General features: G+C 49.3%; 1 protein-coding gene across 1 annotated transcript; it reads left to right on the plus strand.

Moving 5' to 3' along the window:
* Positions 1 to 10,187: 10,187 nt before the first annotated feature.
* On the plus strand, positions 10,188 to 10,812 carry LOC113932017 (60S ribosomal protein L17-like). Its single transcript, XM_035727261.1, has one exon. It carries the CDS (start codon positions 10,206 to 10,208, stop codon positions 10,758 to 10,760), a length of 555 nt encoding a protein of 184 aa, XP_035583154.1. The 5' UTR covers positions 10,188 to 10,205; the 3' UTR covers positions 10,761 to 10,812.
* The last annotated feature ends 2,580 nt before the right edge of the window (positions 10,813 to 13,392 follow it).

Here is a 13,392-nt window from a genome sequence, read left to right on the forward strand (position 1 = left end):
CCCCCCCCCCCCCCGCCCCGTAAATATCTTCTGCTCCTGGGCTACGTCAGTTCCAACCTGGTAGTGCAGAAGCAGCCGTGGACCACAGCATAAACGAAGGAGCATGCCCGTAGAGCTTTACTGACAAAGGCAGACAGGCGGCCAGTTTGGTCGTCAGGCCAAGACGCGCAGCGCACTGTGCCTCCCCCGCAACCGTCCTCCCCTCCCTCCACATTGGCCTCCACCCCCACCTCCTCACAAAGGGGAGCGTGACTGGTGAATGCTGGGCCGTGATTGGGTCGGTAAGCCCAGGTCTAAGCCAGTCAATTCACGGACACACCACTGTCCCCAGGGATTGGCTCAGATTGGTCCAATCAGAGTAAGAAGGGCCTTTGCGTATGGAAAAGGAGGAAAGGCCTTTTTCCCTCCCTCTACCTCTTCTGTTCTTCGCCCCCCTTTCTACATTTTTCCCTTCCCTCTCTTAACTCTTTGTCTCTTTTGCCCGCCTTCCTCCCTTTTCTCTCCCCCCCCCCCCCCGCCCCTTCCTCACCTGCACAGGTGAAGTTGGTATCTGTGAAGGAGCTCATGGAATTTGAGGCTCTCATCAACCAGGATCCCGGGCTTTTGTCCACATCCCTTTCCACTTCACGTTACATCACACTGGGACAGATCTGTGTTCTGAGCCTTTACTATGTGTCAGGTGGCAGTGAGTCCTAGACGCTGGGGGTGTAGCGATAAACAAGCCACTCCCCGTGTCCCCAACAAGCACGTGGCTGATGAGGAAGAGGGACACACAATCAAGAAAATCACAAAACCGTGTGACACAACAAACCTTAAGCATGAGGGGCGGGCCTCGTCCTTGTGCAGAGAGGGTGGCTCGGGGCTCTGGGAAGGAGGTGGCCCCAGACCAGCAGACTGCAAGGCAGAGACTGAATAGAGTCTGGTGGGAACTGGAGTATTACACGAGCGCATGCAGGGACACGTCAATGTGTTCACAGTGGGAGGGAAACTCTATAGTGTGTTCAGAGTTACTCTTCACATCTCCCATACTCCACCTGCTCCTGACAGGTGGGCTTCTTTGGAATGACTGATCAAGGAGGGACCTTGTTGCTGGCACTGAGCTGCTGGAAGCCACAGGCAGCAGGTGCTGGGAGAAGCCCACCTGGGCAGAGCCCAGTGATGGCCGAGTGAGGAGCTGGCCCTCCAGGACAGACGTCTCCAGGCCACATGGACCATCCTTGGGCCTTTGCCTGAGCCACTACTGTGCATTTCTGCAGCCGCCTGGACTCTTTTAATGGGCAGTCTAGGCTAGCATGGAGTCAATCAAATAGACCTGCCTTCCAGTTCTGACTCAGAGATGGCCCCTCTGGGTGACCTTGGCCAAGTCACTTTACCTGTCTACATTCAGTTAGCTCATTTGGCCAATGGGGCCAATCTCCAGGAATGGCCCGTGGGTCTGGAAAGCATGGATATCGAGTGTCTGGCATACAGGATGTGCTCAGTAGACATAAGATGGTGATGTTATCAGCTCAACAAGGCAGGTGCCAGGGTGAAAAGGGGCCCATGGAAGCAGAGGATTTCCGGGGCAGGTGGGTAGGCAGCACGTGTGGAAACAGGTGGAGACTCCTATCTACTCCCTTGGACTGCTCGAGTCATTGGCTGACCCAGGCGTTTCCTCAGTTTTGTGATTTTTCTCCTAACATGTCAGGACCAACCCACGTACCCATCCTTGGAAGACAATGTGCCCTTTGACCCTTGGGTTCCTGCCCAGGCCCTTCCAGCCACCAAAATGCCTGAACACTGGAGCTTCCACCACTCACCATGTATATCTGTTTAAAAAGTAGATCTGTTTAAAATTATTAATTATTACTCTATTAGTGGACATACCTGTTTTAAAAATGAAGTCCAATACTATTTTGGAAAATAGTTTCCCTGACCCAGAATGTCCCGCGCTTTGGAAGAAGGCTCTGCCTTGCTTGGCTTAGTTGGCAGGTTTCACAAAACCTTAATTTCCTTTTCTCCCACTGCCTCCAAATCTTCTGTGAATGTCCCCTGGGAGAAGGCATCGCCTTGTGCATCTTGAGGCACTGATGGTTTTAAGATCAAGAGCCTGTATGATGTTTGGAGGAGGAGAGCCCCCAGGGGGTCATTTGTTTTTATTGTTGGGTCTGTCTCTAGGACCTGTGTGTGATGTGTTTTCACAGGCCCGGGGTCACCCTGGCTGGCTTCAGCCTCAGCAGATGCAGCCTCTGACAAGCCCCGAAAGGGAGCAGAGCCTCAGTGGCCCAGATGGCCCCAAGCAGAGAGCAAGGTCTCCATCCACACTGTCCACTTGTGGCCGACGCACGGAAGGGGTGGGGCTCAGTGCGATGGGAATCAGGGTCCAGCATGTTTGGATTTGGGGCTCCCAAGGGACTGCCTCTTGGGGCAGTAGCCTCTGTCCTCATGTCGTTGTGGTGGGAAGGCACAAAACTTGTGGCGAGGAGCCCCTGGGACAGGTACACAGCCTCCGAATGTCAGGGTCATGATTGGAGAGGCAGGGCTCAGAGCTGCCATCCTCAGAACGGCTCCCAGGGAGAAGTAGTTAGTGTGACTCGGAGCAGGGACAAAGGTCAGACCGTAGGCCCCTCCGTCTGTGGTGGCTTTGAGAGAGCAGTGACTGAGCACGGCGTTCCAGGTGACAGCAGCTTGGCTGTCTCCAGGACAGTGAGCAAAAGGGCCTCCGTGGCAACGAAGTTTCTCTTACGGCCAGAGACCTAGGTGAGAGCTGTAGCACAGATGGCTTCGCGGCCCCAGATTCAGAGGAGAACTGGCTCGGAGCTCGGGGTCTGTGGATGGCCTCTGTGGGGAAGCACCCAGAGACTGCCTTAGGTGGCCTCGGAACCAGCCTTCCGTCCCTAGGAACTTACTCAATGTACAGAGTCCTGGGCAAGGCCTGGGAGCTGGGAGACCCAGAGATGGGCCAGGCATGGCCCTGGCTACAGGCATCTTGGTGCAGTGGTTGCCTTATTTTAGCTATTTGGGCATCTGAGAAGTGGAGAGGGATGTTCCCCTGTTCTAAATTGATAAGCCATGAGTTAAAGACCCCCTGTGCCATGGAGTCTGCTTTAGGCACTAGGGACACAGTAAATAAGGCCCGCTCCCTGCCCGGAGGCGCTCCTCTTCCCGGGGCACAGGTGACCGCTAAGCAAGAGGCCTTGTCAAAAAGGAACTTTAAACCCTTTGGTATGATGTTCAAGATCTTTTAACAATCTGGCTCAACCTGCATTTCCCCATCTTTCCTTTTCCAGTCTGCTCCAGATTGCCCTGATAGGGCCCCTGCCACCCTCCCTGGCTTGGAATGTTCAGACCCCAGAACTTTGCCCCACTGGTCTCTCGACAGGAAGACTGCTTTTCCCCACACTCAGTCCACTCATACCATCCTTATCTTTGAAGGTCAGCGGCTGACATTAGGAGGTTATTACACATGTTGAACAGTGGGGCTCAGTCTTTTGGGCACCTGACCATTTATAGGATTATTGAGCTTCCACCAACATAGGGGTCTAGAGACAGTCTGCCCCTATCCAGCTGGGGGCTTGGCGCACACCTGCCTTTTAGATTTAAAATTAGTCTGGAAAGCTCATTGGTGGGTTGGAGGCGTGGGGGGTGGGAGAAAGGAGGAACTCACTTTTACTGAGCACAGACTTTATGCCAGAATGGGCAGGGTCCCCTTCCCTGTCTATCTGTCATAGCCTGTCCAGGTTAAAATTCAGGCTTTGCCAGCTTCCAGCTAAGTGACCTCAGGCAATACCCTAAATCTCATCTATAAAATGGGAAGCATAACGACATAGGCCTTGCTGTGAAGTTTAAATTAGTTCACGTGTTTTTAGGATTCTTAGATGAGAAATAGGTGCTGGTTGTTAGATCATGATCCCCAATGTTACAATCATGTCCTCATTTTTCGCTCCTCTAAGGATATTTATTCTTGGGGCGCCTGGGTAGCTCATGATCCCAGGGTCCTGGGATCGAGCCCCGAGTCGGGCTCCCTGCTCCGCGGGAAGCCTGCTTCTCCCTCTCCTACTCCCCCCTGCTTGTGTTCCCTCTCTCGCTGTGTTTCTCTCTGTCAAATAAATAAAATATTAAAAAAAAAAGGTATTTATTCTCATCTCTGCCTCGCAGGTAGTACAATGCTCACAGAGGGCTGGTCACATGTCCAGAGCCATGGGGAGAGCACAGCAGAGTCGGGTTTCAACACCAGAGTTCTCTGTGCATTGTGACCCCTACCACTTGGGCTGTCTGTTCCCACTGATTCCAAGTCCTGCGCCCTCAGGCTCTGTCGGTTCAGGTTCCGGGTTTGCTCGGCAGCTCTTCGCTTCTGTAATGAGTTCTCTGTCAATTACGCACTCCTGCCCCAACGGTCTCCAGGGCGGTGCTAGCCAATTGTGCTGTCAGGCCCGGGTCGGGCAGGCGTCTCAATTTGGGCAACTATTCAGTGGTCAATCACAATCTAAAACAGAGACAGCGGGGCAGCCTTATGCCCCGTGATTTCTGAAGACTAGCCAGCCCTAGCTCCCAATAAAGACACTCAATCTCTCAGCATGGAGTTTTCCAGCAGACATTTCATGCTAAGCCAGGCTGGTGCTAATTATAATTGGTTCTGGCTAGTTCCCACAGGAGCTATTAAATTCTTTATTTGCCCACTTTCTGGGGTTGTTTTCTACCTTTGAGAAAGAACCCTTTGCATCCCTGAAAAAAAAAAAAAGGGTCTCCCCGATCCATGCTAGAACATAATCTTACTACTGCCTCATCTCGTCCCAGCCATCAGCAGTCTCTGTAAGTGGACAGTTTTTTGATCGACAAGAATATTAGTGCTGGTCATTGGTGTGGTGGCTGGGTGGTGTGGGCCCCGATTTCTTTGATAGACCTCAGGCTTGGGGTTCCAGACATCAGACTCTTGGTAGGGAATACTCACTGGCAAACCAAGCTTCTCTTCAATAAGGACTATCCAGTGGAATCCCTGCTAAGTTATCTTTGTGGTTTGTCCAGATTTAATCAGAAGTTTATGGGGTTCAACACGTGCCATCGCTAAGCCGAAATGTCGTGTTTATTTAGGACTTGCTTTTTAGCTGGCTATGGCTTCTCATCAGCCCGGGATCTTAGTAACTGCATGGGGCAATGAGGCTCTCCTCACCACTTATAAAACACTGGACACATCCGTTATCCTTTTTGGTCCTGGGATTAAGTCTCTGAAGCAAGAATTATTATTTTCTCTGGTTACTGGATGAAAGAATGGGGTGCAGAGTGGTTAAGTAATTTGCCCCAGGCTACACAGTTGTAATAGACTGAGGATTAGAACCTGGTATTAATTGGATGTCAAGCCTCTTCTCCTTTTGTCTGTTTATTTTCACTTGTTTATTCATTTATCCCAAACCTATTTGCTGGGAGCTTACCAGACAGTAATCTAGGCACCTGGAAGTCCACACAGTCATGAACTGATTTCTGCCATGGCAAGAGATAGCCACAAACAACCTCTACTGGAAAGTGGTCTTACAGAGGCTGGTGGAAACATAAACCAAGACAGCTTCCGTGGAAGTCGGTTGGGCAATAGCTCTCAACATGTAAAATGCACTTTCACTTTGATCCAGCACTTTGGCTCCTAGGTGATTTATCTCACAGGTGTATTAGCACAGATGCAAAGCCACCGATCAACGTACGAGCATATTCATGGCATCGCTGAGCCAGCAGGAGCGTGGAAACCGCTGGAATGCCCATCGCGGGGGCTGGTAGATAGAACATGGCACATCCCTGCGGTTCAGGACGTCGTAGGCATTTAAAAGAAGATAGCAATCCATAAACAGATGATTGACAGCTAGCTAGACAGTTTGAGAAATAGAGGAAAGGACATCTAAGATATTTTGTCAAGTGAAGGAAGCAACGGGTAGGAGAGTGCACGTAGGGTGCTACTGTTTAACGACGGGAGAGCTCAAACAAAGAATGGGTGTTCTTCATTGCATAAAGCACACTGGGAAAGACTCCATCAGAAAGTGGGACCCACAGTTGCCCACAGGGACAACTGAGATGACTAGAGAAAGGAGACCGAGATAAAGCTTTCCCTCTTTTTTCTGTACATGGCCTCTTTTATCACTTGGATGCATATGCAGTGTGTTCCAGAATATATAGTAAATGAAACAAAGGGCGATGTGAGAGTGACTGGTGGTGGGCCACTGAAGGTCTCCGTGTGGAGTTGACATTTAAGTGGAGATCCGGGTAAGAGAAAGGTGGGGGCTGGTGACAGACCTTCAAGGTAGAGGGAGCAGCTGTTTGAAGACCTGACAGAGGGAGACTGACAGAAGGCCAGTAGGGGGGCTGAGTTGCTGAGGGGAGATGATGAGTCTAGAGATGTAGGCACATGCCCGAGTAGGCAGATATTTTGTCAACCGGCATAAGGAGCTGGGATTTTCCTGCAGATGACGAGAAGTCACTGGACTTGAAGGAGGCAGTGGCCAGGCAGATGATTGCTCTGCTAGGAGAGAACGAGTGGAAAGAGCTAGAGGAGAAGCAGGAAGAGCAGAGGGAGGCCACCTGTGTCCATTGAGGTGACAATGGTTTGACCAGGGCGGTGGAGGTAAGGTGAGGACATGCACAGATTTATTTTATTATTTTTATTATTGTGTTATGTTAGTCACCTTACAGCATTAGTTTTTGATGCAGTGATCCACGATCCATTGTTTTCGTATAACACCCAGTGCTCCATGCAGTACGTGCCCTCCTTAATACCCATCACCGGGCTAACCCATCCCCCCTCCCCTCTAAAAGCCTCAGTTTGTTTCCCGGGGTCCATAGTCTCTCGTGGTTCGTCTCTCCCTCTGATTCCCACCCCCCGTCATTTTTCCCTTCCTTCTCCTAATGCCCTCCCTGCTATCCCTTATGTTCCACAAATAAGTGAAACCATATGATCATTGACTTTCTCTGCTTGACTTGTTTCACTTAGCATCATCTCCTCCAGTCCCATCCATGTGGATGTAAAGGCTGGGTGTTCATCCTTTCTGATGGCTGAGTAATATTCCATTGTATATATGGACCACATCTTCTTTATCCATTGGTCTGTTGAAGGGCATCTCAGCTCTTCCCACAGTTTGGCTATTGCAGACATCACTGCTATGGACATTGGGGTGCATATGGCCCTTCTTTTCACTACATCTGTGTCCTTGGGGTAAAGATCCAATAGTGCAATTGCTGGGTCATAGGGTAGCACAGATATAGAACGGGTTTTGGGGTGAGGCCCACTGGACTTGTTGACCATTGAGTGTGGCATCGGGATGCAAGTAAATCTCAAAGATAATTTCCAACATTAGATATTTAGCTGTCCACCTGGTACCATACACTGTGGTGAGGAATCCTGGGAAGGAGCAGACTTGGAGGGGAATCAGTCGTTCCATTTTGACCACCTGACCTTTGACATTCCTACTGAAATCATGTCAGTTTGTCCAGTAGACATTTGACTATAAGTGGTTGTAGAATTTGGTAGAGGTAAGGGCAGCAAACAGGGTCTCAAGTATTATGAGTAATTAGATGACACTTAGAGCTGTACAGCCAGATAAGAGAGGGTTTGGTGAAGAAGAAAGGACCCTAGGTGTCTCCAACTTCCCCAAGTGTAGCAGAAGAAAAGGGAACAGATGAATGGGTTGGAGCTAGATGGACTATAGGGCTAAGGAAAAGTTTTGTTTGTTTTAGATTATGGGACATGCTAGAATATTTGGTATGCCAATGGGAATTATCCAGTAGAGAGGGGGTAATCGGGGAAGACAGGAAAGGGAGGATGTAATTGCAGGAGCAAAGTCCTTGAGTAGATGAGGGTAGATGAGGTCTAGAACACAAGTGCAAGGCTCACCTGTAAGGACCAGAGACCCTTCTTTTTCATAAAAAGATGGAACAGAGTGAGTATGTGGGCAGGTGTTTGGTATGGGTAGAGAGAAGATGAATGAGACCTTCTATAATTCTTTCCCTATTCTCCATGAATAAAATATATATTTTACCTGTGAGTGAAGTATCAGATGAAGTCATAACCTGAGAATGGTGTGGAGGTAGGAGATGGAAGAGGGGTTCAATAAGAGGGAAAATGTGGCCTTGTCACTTTGGAAAATAGAAAGTGGTAGAAAAGAAGGCATGGTTTGCATGTTGGTTTGAAATATGATGCCCTGAATTTAAAGGGAGATCAGTCAGCAAGGTGGTGTGTTTTCCTTCAGCAATATTCAGCTCCTCTGGTGTAGGCCACCGCACGGGTGAAGAAGTGAGTTAATGAGGTCTGATCCTTGACTGGATAAGAATGATGGGCGGTGAAGGGGTACGTGTACCCCAATGTTTGTAGCAGCAATGTCCACCATAGCCAAACTGTGGAAAGAGCCAAGATGCCCATCGACAGATGAATGGATAAAGAAGATGTGGTATATATACACAATGGAATATTATGCAGCCATCAAAAGGAATGAGATCTTGCCATTTGCAACGATGTGGATGGAACTGGAGGGTGTTATGCTGAGTGAAATAAGTCAATCAGAGAAAGACATGTATCACATGACCTCACTGATATGAGGAATTCTTAATCTCAGGAAACAAACTGAGTGTTACTGGAGTGGTTGGGGGTGGGAGGGATGGGGTGGCTGGGTGATAGACATTGGGGAGGGTATGTGCTATGGTGAGCACTGTGAATTGTGCAAGACTGTTGAATCACAGATCTGTACTTCTGAAACAAATAACGCAACATATTTTAAGAAAAAAGAAAAAGAAGAAGATAACAGGAGAGGAAGAAAAGGGTAGTATGTCAGAGGGGGAGACGAACCATGAGAGATGATGGACTCTGAAAAACAAACTGAGGGTTCTAGAGGGGAGGGGGGGTGGGGGGATGGGTTAGCCTGGTGATGGGTATTGAGGAGGGCACGTTCTGCGTGGAGCACTGGGTGTTATGAACAAACAATGAATCATGGAACACTACATCAAATACTAATGATGTAATGTATGGTGATTAACATAACAATAAAAAATTTTAAAAAAAAAGAATGATGGGCGGGGGGGGGGGACGGGACGTGGTGACAAATGAGCTAAGGGTGTTTTCCAGCAAGTGGTTCCAGTAATGAACTGTGGTCTCTGGCTATCGGTGGCATTTTAAAATGTACAATGATAAACTGGTAAGGTTAATGAGTTCTCCAGCAATTGTTGCAACGGATATGCTCGTAGGTACTAGGAAGTGATAGGGAGCATGCAAGGCAGCTCGGAATGGATGTCGGGTGGGTGCGGTTATTGGTAAGACCAGGTCGAGAGTATGACCATAGACGTGTGGAGAGAAGACCGTAGAGAAAGGCCCCAGAAGTGGAGGAGGAGAGAGGGACAGATTACTGGAGGTGAAGTCAAGGTTATTAGTGGCTCACATGCGTGGGTATTCAAATCTTCACGAATAATGATGAAATTGAAGAAAATGAAGACAGTGACCCAGGAACAAAGTTATTAATGAATAAATGGACTAACAGAGTCAGCAGGGTAACGTGTTTACCTGCGGCACTATTCAGCTGCTCACGTGTGGGCCAGAGCATACATGAAGCAATACATTGATGAGGTTTGGGGCTTGATCTGGTAAAAATGATGGGGCGGAGGCAAGGGAGTTAAGGTTGTTTGCAAGCAAGTGATTCCAGTGATGAGCCACAGTCCCTGAGGCAGGTAAGGAAGAAAGTGGGTGTGTGTGACGACAGACAGCACCAGAGGATGGGGGACGCTGATGGCAGATGTGGAAGGAATTGAGGTTTTTGAAGATGGGGTTTAAAGATACAAGAAATAAGAGGGTAGCAAGTGGACACCCGCCCCCACCTCTCAGGTCCGTGCAAAGCGCTAGAGAGTATGGCAACATATCACCTGCCTGTTTGGGGCTTACGGTCTAACCGGTAGGACTCACATAGATCAGTATCTACCAGTGTTGACCGATCAACAGTAGAGCACAGCGCACAGGGCGCCATAGAGGTTTGGAAGGGCCAGCTTGGCTCTGGCCTTCGGTATTTGTTACATGGATGACTTCTCAGCTATTTATTGCAATCTCTCTCTCCGCCCCCCCTCCGCTACCACCCTCTCCTCATTGGTTCATTCATATTGTTCTTCTTCAAAAGAATAGAAAGGTCTTGGAGAGATCGAGTTCTCATGAATTCTTCCAGGAGCCTCTGCTCTTCCTCTTCCCCCTAAGCGGCCTGAGGTGACCTCTGAAAATGGTTCGCTATTCGCCTGACCCAGAAAAACCTACGAAATCACGTAAATCAAGAGGTTCAAATCTTCGTGTTCACTTTAAGAACACACGTGAAACTGCCCAGGCCATCAAGGGTATGCATATCCGAAAAGCCACCAAGTATCTGAAAGATGTCACTTTACAGAAGCAGTGTGTGCCATTCCGTCGCTACAATCTTGGAGTTGGTAGGTGTGCCCAGGCCAAACAGTGGGGCTGGACACAGGGTCGGTGGCCCAAGAAGAGTGCTGAATTTTTACTGCACATGCTTAAAAATGCAGAGAGTAATGCTGAACTTAAGGGTTTAGATGTTGATTCTCTGGTCATTGAGCACATCCAGGTGAACAAAGCCCCCAAGATGCGGCGTAGAACGTACAGGGCTCATGGTCGGATTAACCCATACATGAGCTCTCCCTGCCACATTGAGATGATCCTTACTGAAAAAGAGCATATTGTTCCTAAACCAGAAGAGGAGGTTGCACAGAAGAAAAAGATATCCCAGAAGAAACTGAAGAAACAAAAACTTATGGCCCGGGAGTAAATTCTGCAGAATAAATGCAAATAAAAATAAAAAGAGAGGAAAAAAAAAAAAAGAATAGAAAGGTCTTCAAGGGCAGGAAATGGATGGACGCATATTTTGCTTTCTCTACAGAACCAAGCCCCACAAGGTCAGATATGGAGGCATATTTTAAACTGGTTTATTAGCCATGATGTTGGTTGCAAATGACAGAAAGCCAACTCAGTCTGCCTCGGGGGAGAAATGGAATAATGGCCTGAGAATACGGGGAATTTTGCAGGGTGAGTCTGGCTTCAGGCACGCCTCTCTCCTGGGAGCTGGCTCTCACTGGACGTTTGCCTCTGTTGTTCTGTCCGGGCTGGCTCAGTGTCAGAGAGTCTCCCCTGGGCGGGACAGAGAAGGCCACCAGCAGCCCCAGGCTTCTGCACCAGTAAAATGGCAGCCCTGTGGGAGGAGAGCCATCTCCTCCCACAGCATTCCTGTGGCTGACGTGGTTGGTCTTCCTTGGGTCTTACGCCTGTGTGTAAACCCAGGCTGGAGAGATGGCATCTCTGATGGACTGGGTCGTGAGCTCACTTTGGAGCCAGAGAAGGGGTCAACCCTATCAAGCCTCACAAATAGAGCTTGGAAGAAACTTGCTTTCTTTTTCTTTTTTTTTTTTTTTAAGATTTTATTTATTTATTTGAGAGAGAGAGCATGAGAGAGAGCACGAGAGGGAAGAGGGTCAGAGGGAGAAGCAGACTCCCTGCTGAGCAGGGAGCCCGATGCGGGACTCGATCCCGGGACTCCAGGACCATGACCCGAGCCGAAGGCAGTTGCTTAACCAACTGAGCCACCCAGGCGCCCAGAAACTTGCTTTCTCAAAAGAAAATCGGGGTGCTCTTACTAAAGAAAGCAGAGGATACCTGCTGGGCAGGAGGAAACGTCAGGTACCCATACATGAGGGGCAGCAACAGAAGCTGCCAAAAGGCTATTGGGAGGATTGGATGAGATAGAAATGCCATCATACCCAGTGCTGAGGGGGGTTAACTGCCTATTTTTCTCTTCTGTAGCACCCCCCCCCCCCACCGTTGGCCTCTAGGCTCTAACCATGCCTTGCCGTGTGACAAATGGCCACAATTCTTCTCCTCCCTGTAGCCACACCCCTGGCCACAGGATTGACAGCTCCCTCCATCAGGACAGGCAGCCTGTTACCCCACATCTGGAATTGAGGCTGATGCACAGACCTGCTTTGGCCAGTTGCATATGGCAGGACGGTTGTCAGTTCCGTGCTGGGCCTCGGAAGGCCCCATGTTTCTGCCATCTCAGGAGCCTGCCCAGCAGCCATGTGAACAGCCGAGCTAGTCTGCTGAAGCCCAAGCCCTCAGGGGGGATGGGATGGCGGGGCGTGCTCAGCCACGGTCCCTCCTCACCTAGCCAGGCTCCAGCCACCCTGCTGGCAAGTGCAGACTCAAGACCCGGCCCAGCCCAGCTCAGCCGAAACCAGCCCAGAGCCGCAGACCTGCCCACCTGACCCACAGACACGTGCTAAATAAGCGCTTGTGATTTTTAAGACACTAAACCTTGGGGAGTTTTGTTCTGCAGCAATAACACTTGATACATTGCTTTTGTAGCTCAGGGTGACTGTATCTTCAGTTCTTGTTAAATGCCACTTTCTGCAACTTTCTGAATATATTTGGTGAAACGCAGGCCCTTTCCACCCCACCAAGCTGAGCTCCCTGAATATTAAACAGCCTTCCTTCTGTAGCTCCGAGCTTCGGCTCGGGTCATGGTCCTGGAGTCCCGGGATCGAGTCCCGCATCGGGCTCCCTGCTCAGCAGGGAGTCTGCTTCTCCCTCTGACCCTCTTCCCTCTCGTGCTCTCTCTCATGCTCTCTCTCTCAAATAAATAAATAAAATCTTAAAAAAAAAAAAAAAGAAAAAGAAAGCAAGTTTCTTCCAAACTTTAAGGGTTTGGATCTACAAGTGGTGGGCAGCAGTCTCTACAAGAAAAGCAGGTTCGAGGATGCTTTTCTCCATCAACTGAGGCATGTTGATTTTTTGTTTGTTTGTTTCCTGGAGACTCGGTGAATATTTTAATGCAGATGCCTTTCCCTTTCACTGGTTTTTATTTGGCTGTTATCTGGGCTTGTAAAGTTTTGCTGTCATTTTCAGTGCGTTGCCTGATGAGTTTTGTTTGGAGGACACTGGCTGTGTCCCCTTGAGGCCGTCCACCCCCGAGTTTCCCTCACCTGCAGCATTAGAGACCATCAGCGCTGACCTCACAGGTCTCAGAAAGGACAGAATGAAACTGAATGCCAGAAGGTGTTAGCACAGTGCCTGGCATACAGAAGGAACCTGATCCATGCCGGCGCCTTTCCTTCCTAATGATTGTTACCCTTGTGAACCTCCTGCCATGTGACAGGTCCTGTATTGGTTGATGGGGATGCAGAGATAAGAAGCATCAAGGAGGTGATGTTTTAATTAGGATGATTTTTTTTTTTTCTCATGCTGTAGTAGTGAGTCCAGAGGATCAATGAACCCTTGAGGAGACACGTGCTCTCATCTGCAGTGGAATCATGGAATGGCCGTGGTGGAAAGATCTTAGATCTGCCTGTTGGGTGGTGGTTAAGAATGACGGATTGAGGTCGGGCATGCTTGGTTTCAAACCCTATTCT

This window comes from Zalophus californianus, chromosome 4, assembly GCF_009762305.2.
Source record: "Zalophus californianus isolate mZalCal1 chromosome 4, mZalCal1.pri.v2, whole genome shotgun sequence".
Taxonomy (NCBI): domain Eukaryota; kingdom Metazoa; phylum Chordata; class Mammalia; order Carnivora; family Otariidae; genus Zalophus; species Zalophus californianus.

Bases quoted from the DNA above. Each gene is read 5' to 3' on its own strand.
- LOC113932017 (XM_035727261.1), top strand. From the start codon at position 10,206: ATGGTTCGCTATTCGCCTGACCCAGAAAAACCTACGAAATCACGTAAA.